At 45.5% G+C, this 15,146-nt stretch overlaps 2 protein-coding genes across 2 annotated transcripts in view; one reads left to right on the top strand and one right to left on the bottom strand.

Annotated features, from left to right (window-relative positions):
- Positions 1-2,465: 2,465 nt before the first annotated feature.
- On the bottom strand, positions 2,466-10,030 carry LOC146178792 (inosine triphosphate pyrophosphatase). Its single transcript, XM_084578556.1, has 2 exons — positions 9,884-10,030; positions 2,466-2,973 (listed from the first exon to the last, which is right to left on the bottom strand). Exons 1-2 carry the CDS (start codon positions 10,028-10,030, stop codon positions 2,488-2,490), a joined length of 633 nt encoding a protein of 210 aa, XP_084434682.1. The 3' UTR covers positions 2,466-2,487.
- Positions 10,031-10,413: 383 nt separating this feature from the next.
- LOC146178793 (N-fatty-acyl-amino acid synthase/hydrolase PM20D1-like) overlaps positions 10,414-15,146 on the top strand; it is a 37,122-nt gene continuing 32,389 nt past the window's right edge. The window contains exons 1-2 of the mRNA XM_084578555.1: positions 10,414-10,596; positions 13,658-13,793. Coding sequence (XP_084434681.1) covers positions 10,414-10,596; positions 13,658-13,793 — 319 coding nt within the window. The remainder of the gene's footprint in view (positions 10,597-13,657; positions 13,794-15,146) is intronic.

Below are 15,146 nucleotides of genomic sequence, written 5' to 3' on the forward strand. Positions count from 1 at the left end.
GATCACTTGCCGTTCAGACGGCGGCTGGGTCCGGTGGTATGGAAGGAAGATGGCGCCCGCGGGCACCTTTGCGGTACTCTGAAAATTTTCCAGTGACTCTACACATACCTAAACACCAACGTCGGTGTTACCCAAGTGGAGATGCGAAACTAGAAACAAAATAGTCTAAAACATCAATTCGCGGCGAGGCGGAAAGGCAAGTCGACGCCAGGAAAGGACTCGGAAGCCGTCGCGTGGAGAGGGTCCGGGAAGCGACATTCCGTTTCCAGCTCAGATGAGAGCAGACATTGCGAAAGCGCGAATACAGTAGGTAGTGCGATAAACGTCCAGCATGCACACCATTTTTGGACGACGCGGCAACGATGCCAACAGTTCAAAGCTTTTTAAATTGTTTAAAGTTAGAAACGCTGAATTTTTCTTATTCCCATGCACCGCCAGGGGGTTTGGCGGTAGCCGTCTGACGTACAAAATCTTTGGCATGGCGCACTTGCGAGGAGCAGAGTCAATTAATATAGCGCGGCATTCGTTAGGCGAGCGTTTTGTCTCAAATTTTGGAAGCAGCGCCTTCCTAATGACCGAGCATGTTTCGAACCATTACTTAACCACTCGGTGCTTTTGTTTATCTTGTAACCCTGCTTCTCATCCCTTGCTACCTTCACGATCGATAGCATCAGTAAAACATGCATGGCTCCGTCTCTGTCTATAAACATAATCGCACTCTTAACTGTAGATAACCGTGTCATAACCAACAGCCTCTAAAAGGGTTGCATTAAAGTACTGATACACCCTTTCAATGGGTGCATCAGTACCTCAATACTCCCTATATGGAGGGTGTTAGTTAAAGACATGGAAAAGGGTGCGACTTTCTTTACAGTGTAGGGACGTCAAGAATGTGATTCAAATGGAAGAATGACTTTCAGATCCAAAATTTTCACGCATAACTGCGCCTTCATCTGCTGCCACGAAGGGACTGTAAAAGCGACGCTTGCCAGCCATTTCTACAGGAAGCAAAAATAATCAATCGGCATAATGACCAGACAGTACGGGAGATTTTAGAAGCAAAAGAAATCAACAGGATAAAGGAAACTTGTATCAGCAGCCCGTCTATAGCTTTATCGGAACGTGAAGTAAGATTTATGAACACGAGAAAATGATGCGTTGTGAAAATCTGGATGACACATGGTTCGATTGCATTCTTACACTTTTCGGTGTTTGTTTAGTTGTTCTTGTTTCATTTATTGTGTGAACGTGTTCATATATATGGATGCAGGCATGCAATAAACTTGTCAGTTGAAAGTCAGCGCTCGTCTTGTTGTCTTCGTTCGTCCCTGTCGTGTTTTTCGCGCTGTTCTACACAATGAATTACCAACATGCCCAAGCTTCTGTTTTAACACCGAAATAACGATCTAAGAAAGATCCAGGGAATCACATTTTACAGGGTCAAATATTTGGATGAAACATCGTCAGGGCCTTTACCAAACTAGTAGCAGTACGCAAAATTTTCACGGCCAAAGAGACAGTAGAGAGATTTAGCTTACCGTGACCCGTGATCCGCCACCGCGACTCTATCGCGGTGGCCGGGGCGCTCAAGCTGATTGGTCTCGACATCCAGTATGTGGCGCCATCTATCGGCGTTAAGGAGGGTCTGGGCATGCGCAGTGGAACGCGCGGTGGCGGATCACGGTAAGCTAAAACTCCCCAGTAAAGGAGCCACACAGTAGTATAGCTGCATGCATCGCCAGATCCTTGTTTGTTACTAGGAGCTGTGTGCAGATTTAGGGGAATAAGTTAATTATGTTGCCATCGTTATGTGTAACAACAAGTTAAAGAGACTGTTGCTCGCAGCAAGCACGGTCTGGGAGTAAACTCTGCGGATGTGTCATAGAACTGCTGAAAGCTAGAGACCCCAGACATAATAATGCACTCTCGCAAATTAGTTTTGGTAGTTTTTTCGCCTTCTTTATATCAGTGGATGTGTGCAGAATACGAGCGAAGTAGCCGCACGCTTCTCTGATCCCTCCTTCGCACGTGATTACAAAGGAGAAGTGGATGGAGGTCACCCCGCAAGCGCGAAATCCCCACATTGTAGTACTCTTGTTATCGAGGACAAATGTAGTGTTTCTCGACGGACAGTCCCGACGAGCTGGTGAGAGGGATATTTTGTCAAAGTAAACAAATGTATGTAAAAATTTTTGCGAATAAGTGTGCTATAAATACACTTTATAGAAGAAGCGCGAGTTCCGATTGAAATTAACTGGCGAGCTTCTATTATGGTCACTCTTTTTCGCCCACAGTTCATCCACAAGAAGTTAGTTGCAAGTGCTCTTTATTTGTGTTACTTCACAGAATTAACTATATATATATATATATATATATATATATATATATATATATATATATATATATATATATATATATATATATATATATATATATATATATATATATATATATATATATATATATATATATAAACGCTTCCTGGGGTTAGGGCGCCGCTTGGCGCTGGAGTAGGTATTCGCGCAGGGCGCGCACGGCACGGTGTCGGTGTGAGATGGCGTTCTTCTCGTCTTCGCTCATTTCAGCATAGGTTTGCGTGTGGCCCTCGGGCTGGAAACACACGTCCCAGCCGAAGTTGTTGCTTCCCCTGGGAGCCACCACAGTACCCCGCGTGCGGCCGTGGAAGAGGCGAACGGGGCCGTCAGCGCCCTCGCTCAGAGCCAGTGTGCACACGGCCTCGGCACCCTTGTCGTCGAAGCCAGCCAGCATACGGTGCAGCCCCTCGGAGCCGATGCTATGCAGGAACCACTTGACGTAGGGTCCCGGCAGGCCGCCCAGGGCATCGAAGCATAGCGAGGTGTCCTCGACCAGCACTGGGCCGTCAACCAGGCGGGCGGCGACCTCGCACTTGGCCCGGCAGATGGCGTCGCTCTCGCCTTGAGGCTCCGGTAGATCCAGGGCACGGCTCTCCAGCTGCAGCAAAGAACGTCTGCCGATGAGTAAACATTAATACGTTCAAAACCACGGCAGTTTCGAATGCGACAGGCAACGAGGAACTACGAGCCGAGGCCGATGCTCGTGGTTCCCTGTTCTAATCATGGCGGAAGGAAAGGTCACGGGGGTGCGTCACGTGACAGTTGGATAACGTCGCTGTTCGGCGTGACAGCCAGTGGCGCGTTTTGGAGTCCTAAGGCCTCGCGTCGGGCCTGCAGGGGCCTCACGTCAAGACACTTGCATGCCCTGAGAAAGTCTTGCACCCCGAATCAGCGAAAGAGCAAGACTTGTAGGTATAGTCTCGGGAACACACCGTCGCGGTCCAATCAGAACTCAAAATGTGAATCCAAATTGCCGACTGGAGCAGCTCTTCTGTTTTGCGGAGCAAAGAACTCAAGATTGCCGATTAAAAATCGACACAAAAACACCGCGAATCAAGCTGCGTTGCGCTGCCTGATGCAGGCAGCGGCGTCAGAGGAGAAAGGGTTGCGAAGGCTGAACCTGTGACGTTGCGACATGCTAATTTTGTTTCCCTCCATGTGCAGGACGAATGGGTCACAGTCACAAGGCCGTACTGCGGTAAGAATATTTATTCTACGTGTCACAAGAGGCGTATGAATCTGTCACATGGGAAGCGCCAGTTCCGCAACCTCTTTGATCCGAAGTATTACCTTCCAGCGGAGGAAGAATTCGCGCGCCCCTCCTTGACTCCGTTAGAAGTATGGGTCTCGATCATGGTCTTGAGCTGCTTGGAATGGAGAGAGCTTCCACGTGACATCGCTGCGTTTTCCTACCTACTCTTCGCTGCCGCTATTACCGTACAATCTGCGGAGCGCCGCGCGCTTTCCCGCTGGTGCATTAATCGAGAGGATCTTGTGCCCACGCATGGTCCCGTTTTGTGCGGGCCAATGGGAATGCTGAGAGGGAAACTTGCAGCGTGTTTGGCTCTCTTAGCCGGGAGAAGATGAGAGACAGCACGGCGGAAGAAAGTTGGGAGAAGATGGCGAGGTTCTGTATTCCTGGTTCCAGCACAGATTGAGTTCGCAGATGTTAACGACTCACGAGAAGCCGCAAAAAGCATACGGCGTACATGTTTAAACGCTGATACCGAGCTACCGCATTAAGAGAAACAGAGTAATCAAGCTTGTGCAATTTTACTGTGCAGCTCAACGGGTGCTATAAGGTGATCAGAGCGTCACGCGCATGCATGGTTCGTTGCAGGCTCGGTAATAGCAACGAGGAATGTATGATGAAACACCGATATGTGCCGCTCGTGCGACCTGCAACTAAAGTTTCGAGGCGCGACAGCAGTGCCATAGCAATGACCAGAGGTAACCCACATTTTCAGCCTATACACTTATCTGCGCTAAAATGAGCTAGAAACCTTGCTTCGTGTGATGCCGGCACGATTTCTTCAGAGCTGAAATTAACAGTGCGATCAACATTCAAAAATCGCGACAATGGCTCAGGGAGGCGGTAGCATGGTGGACGATAGTATCGGCACCTGGTTGGTTGTAGTGTTGTGTGACGTCACGCGACCACGTGGCATGCCGATTCAGAAGGAGCTGCCCACTCGGGGCCCGTTTTTTTTTTAGATGGGAATCAAATCACCCAGGATCCTAGCATTCTGAGTCGGATATGATATACCCGTATATGTCATGCAACACGTTTGTATGGATTGGTTAAAAGCACGGTTTTGTATCTATATCGGGGTGGCCTTTCACCGAGCTTACGACTGTGTGCGCAGATCAGAGGCACAGATTAAGCAGTCACAGCTCAAACAAGTTCTCGGATAAGTTGGCTGAAAAATGAGGAAAACCGTTTGCCAGTGCCAATTGAAGTTTAGCCGAAAGCCACACAGAGGAGGGAAAAGGAGGCCAGTAGAGCATTAGATCCGAATAAGCGAATACAATTTAGAAACTTCGTATACGTGTATGGACTGACCACAACCGCACGAAAGTCGACAAGATGCACGCCGTCTGTTTAAAAGCTGTGCATTGACAGGACAATTAAAAGTATGTGTGCTATATATAGTCAGGAGGCAAAAAATAAAACAATACCCCAGCGCGCACATACCAACCAATCTCCGGCCTAGTCCTGTGGAAAAGAATATCTCGTCTTACACTTGGCTCATGTCTTTAAATGTCTCTAAAAATGTCCACTTGCCCATTCACCGCCGTCGTAACTACATTGCTCCCGATTACAGCATCAATAATATCCAGATTGCAAAAACAGAGTCAGTGAAATACCTCGGTGTACATATTTCATGTGACCTAACATGGATACAGCATGCTAACCAGATAATAAATTCTGCTAACCGCGCTCTAGGTTATATACAACGTAACCTTTCCATCGCTTCTCCCCCTATTAAATAACTTGCTTTCCAAACGTTTGTGGCCTAAACTAGAGTCTGTTAATGCTATTTTTGACCTATACCAAAATAATCTTACTAATGCCCTCGAATCAGTTCAGAACAGAGCAACTCGATTCATCTTGTCTGATTATTCCTATTATTCGAGTATCTTAGCACTAAAAGCACAATTAAACTTACCCTCTCTAGTTTTCATAAATTTTGTCATTCTTTGCCATCTGATAACCCGTACATAAAAACAGCCCACCAAATCTCCCGCTCCAGCCACATTAACGCAAGTGTACCCACCTCAGGCGCGCACTACTACTTTTCAGCAGTTATTTTTCCTGCGCACAGCACAGGACTGGAATGGACTGCCCACCAAAGTCGCTACCAATCATCGACCACAAAATATTCAAGCGGCTCATCGAAACGCCCACTCCCTCATGTAATGTCTCATCAGAGACCTTTGAGGAATAAATAAATAAATAAATAAATAAATAAATAAATAAATAAATAAATAAATAAATAAATAAATAAATAAATAAATAAATAAATAAATAAATAAATAGAGCAAACAGAAAAATGCTTGGAGGACACGCGGGCCCGCACCATATGTTTAAGGCCCCCCCGGCAGCAATCTAAAGTAGCTATGTGAAAAAGGCAACGTCAACAAGAAGGGCAAGAAGAACCAGGTACCCATCGTACTATTCCTAAACTGCTTGAAAACTGATGGCGACAAACTAATGCGGGAGATCATCGAAGCATGGTAGATTCGTCAAACATGAGAGTTGTGTGTATAAACACGCCGTCAGCCGTCAGTAGCTTTGTAAATAAATAAATAAATAAATAAATAAATAAATAAATAAATAAATAAATAAATAAATAAATAAATAAATAAATAAATAAATAAATAAATAAATAAATAAATAAATAAATAAAAATCAGAGAAAAGACGCTTCCTTGCGCGAAGCCCCCAGAATACAAGGTAAAGAGATATTATCCCGAAATAAGAAGCACGAGATTTCCAATAAAAAATCATTTAAAATTGCAGTTTCGTCCATGGTCTTTCTTTTGTGTGTGTGTGTGTGTGTGTGTGTGTGTGTGTGTGTGTGCGTGCGTGCGTGTGTGTGTGTGTGTGTGTGTGTGTGTGTGTGTGTGTGTGTGTGTGTGTGTGTGTGTGTGTGTGCATGTTCCACCTTTTCCGTTGCAACCGTGCACCCTGAAGTGTGTGTGTGTGTGTGTGTGTGTGTGTGTGTGTGTGTGTGCATGTTCCACCTTTTCCGTTGCAACCGTGCACCCTGAAGTAAGCATCAGCAAGCTCAGTTAACCGCCCTTTTAAAGCCCTTATTCCTTTTGTTAGGGGTTCCGCAGTGAGGGTCGTAAATCACGAAGCCCCTGAGTAAAAGCCGGAAGACATCCTTATTTTGCTGTATAAAGCATAACACTTGCTTTCTTAAAAAAAAAAGAAAAAAAAAAGAAAGTGTTATAAAGGCCATCCGTACAGTATCACACCGTGAAATTCAATGCCACGAGGCTCATTACCCCAGGGAAGGAGTAAAAAACGTCGTTTTGGAATTGTAGGCTTCAGGGCATGTTCACGGCACTGCGGATTTACATAAAGAGCAGTCAGATCGCTACTTCGTATGCCGCAATATTATGCCGATTGATCTAATTAGGCAACCATAGCCGGCAACAAGGAAATCAGGGTTTTACCTCAAGCGGTTGAGCAAAGACGAAAGTGAACATTTATATATACGGAGCCAGCTTGGTGAAAACCGCAATGCGACTTGCCTGTAGCATGAATGAACGTTGCACACAGGAATATGCACCTTTCACAAAAGTCGGTAGCGCATGTGCACAGTCCTCATGACATGCTAAAGGCTATGTGAAAGGGACGGTGGTACCCTGAGCGTGATCCTGTCAAGCATTAAGGCATCGCCCTGAAGGCCTGTGCGTGTCCCGAAGAATTCCGCTTGATTCGGGCCAATTTTAAGAGAGTGCGATCGCAGCGCCCGTGGCACTTGAGCGGTAAAATTGTTTCGTCCAAAACTCCGAAGGACAAAAAGAAACCGTAGGATGGGGGTTTATTAGAGATACTGGGATTCGATCTAGAAGCACGGCAGGGACAGTCCGCGTACAAGCAGATCCAGCGCACACACCGGTAGCGATGTCAGTGTCAGGAATCATCATCTTCACCTGTGTGCGTAGTACATCAGCTTTACAGAAATATTTTATAGTTTGACGCACCAGGCATGTGTCTCAACAGAAATTAGCAATTCTGTAAGCAGACCAACGCAGATACACAGAAACGAGTCCAAGAGTGGCGGCAGAACTATGCCGGCGCAGGTCTGCGCGATTCCTGAAAGACCGCCAGTACCCTAGCAGAAAAACTAGTCTAATTTATGAGAAAAAAAAAAAAAAGAATGACCGGATCCTATGTGCAACTGTCTCCCTCAGGCTGTAGATGAAGGGAAGTTGGAGTAGGAGCAATTTTTTCTTTGCTCCACAATCACCCCCCCCCCCCCTCCATTCATAAAAAAAAAAAAGAATATATATACTACTGCTATGTGTAAGCGGTTGAACCATGATTTCCTAACACATCCCCTAAGGAGGTTCATACACTACGTCGCTTTTCTGAAGGTACTCCTTCAGAAAGGTACTCCTTCATGTAATTAAAAGTGCCTATGAAATCCCATTTTCCTGAGAAAGATCCTGAGTTACTTGGGAACACAAAATATGGCAATGCATGAGCTATGGGTTAAATCAATTATTCACTGCGCGAGCTGCAAGTGATCTTCTTCCCTGCTTGATCAAACGCACATCGAAGAAACATCATGCAGAGTTGCGTCACTGCGCCATCGATGACATATCGCGAAATTGCATTTCTTGATCATCAGTCATGCTCTTATCTTTTGTTTCTTGTCACCTACTAAAACCCCTTTTATTATTGTTTATATCGGTAGCACAGTTTATTTGATCTCATCCGAGCATGGCACGCGCCATTTACTTTGCCAAACGATGCTCTGCGTTTTAAAACTGTAGTGTTTGTTGCAGTATACGCAAGAAGAATAAGATTGGGATGGAGCGCATTTGGCAAGCACTCACAGATTATGACTAGCAGCTTACCGGTATCGCTCAAGAGGAAATTATATAGCAGTTGCATTTTACCTGTACTCACTATGGGGCTGAAACGTGGAGGCTAACCAAGAGAGTTCTACTTTAGTTGAGGACAACCCAGAGGGCTATGGAACGAAACATGGTAGGGATAACATTAAGAGACAGGAAGCGTACAGAGTGGGTCAGAGAAATAACTCAGGTTACCGACATTCTAGTGGAAATTAAGAAGAAATGGGCATGGGCAGGACATGTAGTGCGAAGAGAGGATAACCGATGGTCGCTTAGGGTAACAAACTGGATTCCAAGGGAAGGAAAGCGTAGCAGGGGGCGGCAGAAAGTTAGGTGGGCGGATGAGGTTAAGAAGTTCGCAGGGGTCAAGTGGATGCAGCTAGCGCAGAACCGGGTTAAGTGCAGAAATATGGGAGAGGCCTTCGTCCTGCAGTGGGTATAGTCAGGCTGATGATGATGATGACGACGCATTCCTGTCTTTCCCAAATGAATGACAGTTGACAGCGCTCGTTTAGTGTATCAGTGCGTTCGTCTCATCTTCGCGCTGTTACCAACAGGACGCTTTTGCGGCTCAGGGTTGCTGTGCGGAGGTCTTTGTATACGCACAAGGTGCACGTTCCGGCGTATTCATCAGTGCGGTTTTTCAGTTGGATTAAGCAGAAGTGGACGGCAGTGATGTTGGTAAAAATGTATATGTCAAAAATAATAATTAGGCACTATTGGTAGGTATTGAAGAGATGGAAATGATGCTGCCACTACGCATGAACATTTTGTTTTTCTTTTACTCTGTCGTGAACGCGTTATACTAGTGACTTTCTGTCTTCGGTTTCATACAACACGTTTTATACAGTTCTTTACTGTTGTATGGCGTCGTATTGGTGGGCTCCGGAATCATTTACTTACGCTTCGCACAAAGCTTCGCCCAGAACACGCAAGTTGCTGAAGTTGAACGACGTTGATACATATACTACATCGCGAGACAGTGCCCGCATTTGTAACGGCTAGTGAATTGCAGCACAGCGGCGCATGCAAAGAAACCTCTGACTGTGTGCAAACGAAAACACCGTTCTTGCCACACGACGGTATAATAGCTTAGTATTTCATTGCTACAGCTCTTCAAAATGCCCACCGCTACAGTTAGCGTTTCCCAACAGTGTTCAAATCACGCGCGCAAACACTGCTCTCGAGATGGTCGGCTGCAGTCGTGCTTCAGTGGATGACTTCATACTCTGGCAGAGCCTTTGTTTGTCCCGTTCGAGCGTTTGACGTGCTTTGTCTTGCGAGCAGCGACGACTATTCCAACAAGAACAGAAAATGCTCTAATTTTCGAAGAATGGCGTGCAGCAAAGCGATTTCCTAGCGCCGGCGGCGAGTACACTGCGGCAATAAAATGCACCGGTGACCACTTACTTCGAAACCCGGTATCTTGCCCAAGATCGCCGCCACTTCTCGCAACTTGTTGCTGTTCCCAGTTACAAACACAACGCGTGAAACCACGTCCGATGCCATCATCGAAAGCGAGCGAACCAAATGCCGGTGGACTGTGAAAAAACGCATTCGCAAGATTGCTAACCACACCGACCACACTGCCCACGTCTCCACGTTATTTGCACGTTATTTGTGCACACAGTGGCGACATCTGCGCTACATGACCGCAGTTATTTGCTACCTCCGAGATCACACAAACTGCTGCCGATTTGTTGATAAGCATGTGCCCATGAGCAATGCGCATAGATCAGCTGTTGAGGAGATGCGACCCATGAGGGGATATGGCGGGTCGTGTCGCTCGAATCTTCTGTCACGAGTGAGAGTTCTTCCGGTTCTTATCAGCCGTCATTATCCGCGCAGTGCTCCCTGGTCCACTGTGCGTCGTTCGAAGTGGGTGATCGGTCGCAGAGGTCGAGAATCTTTCTGGCAGCACGAGGAAACTTGGCCGCGGCATGGCAGGCGGCAAAACAGCGTCCGTCACTCGGGCGGGCTTGAGGACTTGTGACAAGCGCGTGGCTGTCGCCCTCGCTGTGCTCGTCGTTGGGGTTACCCTGACGCTCTTCACTGTGATCGTGGTTCGCGCGCTGCTGATTGAGTCGCCGGAGATCCACTGCGCCTGGCCGGAAGGCGAGCAGGTAAACTTTCGGCGCGCGGTGACGTGCACGAGATCCTGCGTGTGGCTTCTGGCTCACGTGCCCGCCTGCGTCGAGAGCCAATCTACGAACACGTCTTGAGACGAATGCATTTAATTCTCGAGAATGACTCGTGGCGCTAATATAAGTGCGACTGTTGGTGCGGCCCTCATCGCGCGGCTAGTACAGAGGAGGAAACGGACGAGGAGGAAAAGAGTTTATTGAAGGCCAACACAAGGCCAACACTCCCAATTTAAGCACCGCAATTGCAGGAAAGATGAATGCACGAGAGCCAATCTTGGGGGTGCTTTGCTAGCTCCACGGTGCCTTTGTTGTGAATTTAAACGAGGAAATTAGGAAAGCTCTGACAAAGCATCTTTATTATGAAACGGATGGATATGTGTTGTGAATGAAGCTGTGTGTTTTGAGACCTGCACTGCCGAAATTAAAGAGTCTATTGTTTAACTGGTTACAGTTAGCATAGTGTGTTTTGCGGCTTGTGCTCGTTTCTGTGAAATATTTTCAAGTGCAGCTCGAAAAGTGCGCTGCTTTGGATTCGAAAGATGACTTTAATATGGTTGCATAAAGTGCGTAATTTTGATTTGGCATTTAATCTATTTATTTATTTATTTATTCAATACCTCACGGGCTCCGATTGGAGTAGTATGTGAGGGGGGTTACATAACTGGGGTGCGAAACAGAAGCAAGTAGAAGATGGTTATTTTAACATTGTTATTTTCAAAACGTTATCATTATACAGTGGCAAACAAACACAAGAAAAGAGAACAAAATTGGAAAAGCACACTATAGAACACACTTCAGAACAAAATGCTGCTTATTTTTTCTTTGAAAATAACATAATCTGAAATGTGAACAATGTTGTCAGGAAGACTATTCCAATAAATGATTGCACGGGGCAGGGCTGATGAGTTGAATACAGTGGTTCTTCCCGAAAGACTTTTTAAACTGAGGTGTTATGCAATCGGTGAGATGTGCGGGCCGGTTTTGTAAGAGGTAGTGCGAAGGAATGATGGCTGTAAACAATTTTATGGAAGAGGCAGATAAGTGCTATTGTTCTGCGAGGTTCTAAGGATGGAAGGGATAACGACGCCTTAATGTTAGTTATGCTGGAATGTTAATAGTTGCAAGAAATGAGACGAGCGGCACGACTTTTGACACGCTCTAGCGAATAAATTAATTAATGTTGGTGGGGTGACCAAATGGAAGATGCATATTCAAGTTGAAGGCGAACAAATGTTCGATCTGCCAACTGCCGTGTGGAAAAAGGTGCACCTCTGTGGTTACGTTTTAAATAACCTAATGTACGGTTAGCTTTGGCATTAATTTTTCTATGTGGGTCTTCCGTGAGAGATTAGGTAAAGCGTGCACGCCAATGTACTTGTATGACGACACAAGGGTGACTGGACTGTGATTAAGCAAGTAAGTGAAACGGTAATTAGTCTGTTTATGGCTAAATTTTATTAATTGGCATTTATCAGTGTTAAGAGACATTTGCCATGATGCGCACCAGTTATTAATGCGGTGTAGATCTTCTTGAAGGGCGATGTGGTCGTTAACAGAGCGGATTTTGCGATAAATGACGCAACCGTCAGCAAACATTCTGAGTGTTGAAGTGATGCTTAACAGTAGGTCATTGATGAAAATCAGAAACAGTAAAGAGCCTATTACACAACCTTGCCGTACACCTGATTTTACATCACTTAAAGGGGATGAATTGTTATCAACAGAAGTGAATTGTTTACGAAATGATAAAAAGTTTCTTATCCAAGAAATTGTTAATGAATCAAGGCGCTAGGATGAGAGTTTCGCGATTAGACGACAATATGGAACACAGTCGAAGTCTTGAGCATAGTCGAGGAATATACAGTCGAGTACTGATGCAAAATTGACATGTCATTTATACGTGTGCTTTGATCCTCATCCACTAGTAGACAGTTTCAACAGAGTATTCATGTAAAAGCTCTTGTGCTTGAGTCTGTTGAAGTGCAACATTTTGGGATGCATGGTAAACTGTGGGAATGTGATTGGCGTACATGTGCTTGGCAATAGGAGTGCTGCGTGTTGTGCTCAAACTGCTGGTGTCTGCTCAAGCTCATACTACAGCTCAGTCAAAGCTTATTCCCACATATTGACCATTTGGGCCCATATGTAATGGGTAATTTTTTTCAGTGCACTCTAAAGGTTGGTGTACATTATGCAGTGATGGTGAAATAAAACTAAAGAAAGTAATTGCCAGCTCTCAATGGGGCCAGGCTACCTGTTCAGTGATCAAACACCATATATTACTTGCTAATGCATTTGCCTATGAAGTCTTGTAACAGTGCTTAACGTCATGCTCCTTTGTATGACACTAAGAGGCATTTTACCAGCCTAATTGCGGCGCCCATCCGGGAAGAGAGAGACATGAGCAGTGCATGGAAGGGGCTGTTGAGTGTGGGAGAGATGTTCATCATGCAGCGGATGTAATTTGGCTGCTACTGCCGCCAGCGTGTATGGCACTGTGAAATGAGTTGTATGTGAAAAGTTCATTTTTTTCTGTACGAGATACCGAAGCAGCAAACATTATGAATGACCAGTAGTAATGCTAGTTGTTGTGCTCAATAGTTTATAGGTATGCTGGCATTGTATCTGAAATTTCATCACGAATGTTGGTGAAAGCAAGAGGACAAGAAAAGGAATTTTGGTGGAGTGCCCTTTCCATCAAGAGTGTTGGTTCACTGCATGGCAACAGTTGCAACATCATTGACATCTTTTTGAGTTTAGGTATGTCCGCAAATAGCCTGCCCTGCTCTATCTAAGGCCACCTCATCCTTGCAAAGTCCCTGATCTTATCTTATCTGCCTGTGTGACACTCTGCAGCTCCCAGCTACACTTGCCTTCTCTTCTAATTCACTCAATTACCCTTAGTAACCATTGGTTATCGTGGGTTTAGATTACATGACCCACCAATGCACTAAGTGTTAGTGGATGTGAGTTTTCATGCTCAGTTGAGCAGTTGAGAGTGGAATGTTTTTTTTTTGCGGCGGTATATCTTTGTGCCCAGGAGCTTGCCATCAAAGACAATGAGCGCCACCTGTCAGAGCGGCTGGCTGCTGCACTTCGCTTCCCCACCATCAGCCAGGCGCCTCACGAGTACGACCGCCAGGCCCTTACAGACTTCATCCGCTTCCTCGAGAAAAGTTTGTCCTTTTCTCTCTCTCTCTTTATCTGGTTTATCAGAAGCACCTTTGCCTCTGAAGGTGCAGGTGGTGTAGCAAATCACTGCAGATGCAGTGTTTAAATTTGGTCGCAATGCAGGCATTTTTAAAGCATGGTTATATCTAACTTGTAGCTTTGCTTCTTGGAAGAAGAAAACTGCAGCATACCTTGGCCTAGTTGGATTGGAGCATGGTTGGCATGGAGTTAAATGACATGCATAACTGAATTTTCTGTACTCCTTTCATAGTGTAGAGAATCCAAAATTAAGATACTGAAGGCAAGCCGGTGGGTGAGGTTTAAACTGACACAGTGTGGCAGTATTACAGCTGGAACTGGGATGACCACCACGACATGGCATTAATTATATGCGGAACAAAGAGTGATGATTCATAGCAGGATTGGATAACAGTGGTGCCGACCTGTCTATTCAAAGAAAAAATGAAGCAAGCAACCCCCTGTCTCCCCCATTCCTCCCGTCTCCCATGTTCACGTTGAGACTTGACACATTCTAGCATTACTTCAGAGGACAGATGTCCTATTTACTAGGGGACCCTGCAGACTGTTTATGAATATTGCCTGTGCATTTGTTTTCTTGCAAATCATGCAGATAGGCTCCCGTAGCAACTGAACTATCCTAGGAGGTGACAGAACATGTTGCAGAGACAATGTCCTCCCTTGAAAATCTGAACACACATTAGTTTGAAGCATCAGCTATATTTTAAAAGCACGCAGGGCCCTTGTCATCAACAAAGAAGCATTCATGTAAAAAATATTGAGAGAAGTACTTCAGTATAATTATTTAATATGGTGTGAGAATGCAAGTACAGATCTATCGGATAGCTTAATAAATTTGTATATGTTTGGCTGGGTTGTAATTGGTGAATGCAGCTGATTCTGTCTCAGTCACCTTGTGGAAAAGTGAATATCGGAAAGTATTTATTTATTATTTATTTATTAGAACCTCAAGGGCCCCTAGATGAGACATTACATGAGGGGTGGGCACTTGAACGGCGGTTAACAATGGTTTTTGTGAAGTGATTACAAAGATGATGAGGCTTCTTCGATGGCAGTCTTGAAATGAGCAGGGTCGGAGATTAGGGCAAGGCTGCTGGGAAGGTCATTCCAGTCGCGAGCTGTGTGCACGAAAAAAGACTTCTGGAATGTGGTATTGCGGGCACGATGCCGGATGACGCTGTTAGAATGGCCTGTGCGGGATGGTCGACGTACAGGTTGGATGAGCTGGCTGTCACGAGGTGAACTATGAAAGAACTTGTGATAAAGGCAGAGGCGTGAAATTTGGCGACGGGAAGCGAGAGAAGGAAGTTGAAGTTGAA

This window comes from Amblyomma maculatum, chromosome 9 (genome assembly GCF_055883805.1).
Source record: "Amblyomma maculatum isolate TAMU_Amacu chromosome 9, ASM5588380v1, whole genome shotgun sequence".
Lineage (NCBI taxonomy): Eukaryota > Metazoa > Arthropoda > Arachnida > Ixodida > Ixodidae > Amblyomma > Amblyomma maculatum.

Coding starts and splice junctions, on each gene's coding strand:
- LOC146178792 (XM_084578556.1), bottom strand. CDS start 10,030: ATGCGTTTTTTCACAGTCCACCGGCATTTGGTTCGCTCGCTTTCGATG. Junction 2,974..9,883: donor GCAAGATACCGGGTTTCGAA/GTAAGTGGTCAC, acceptor TCTTTGCTGCAG/CTGGAGAGCCGTGCCCTGGA.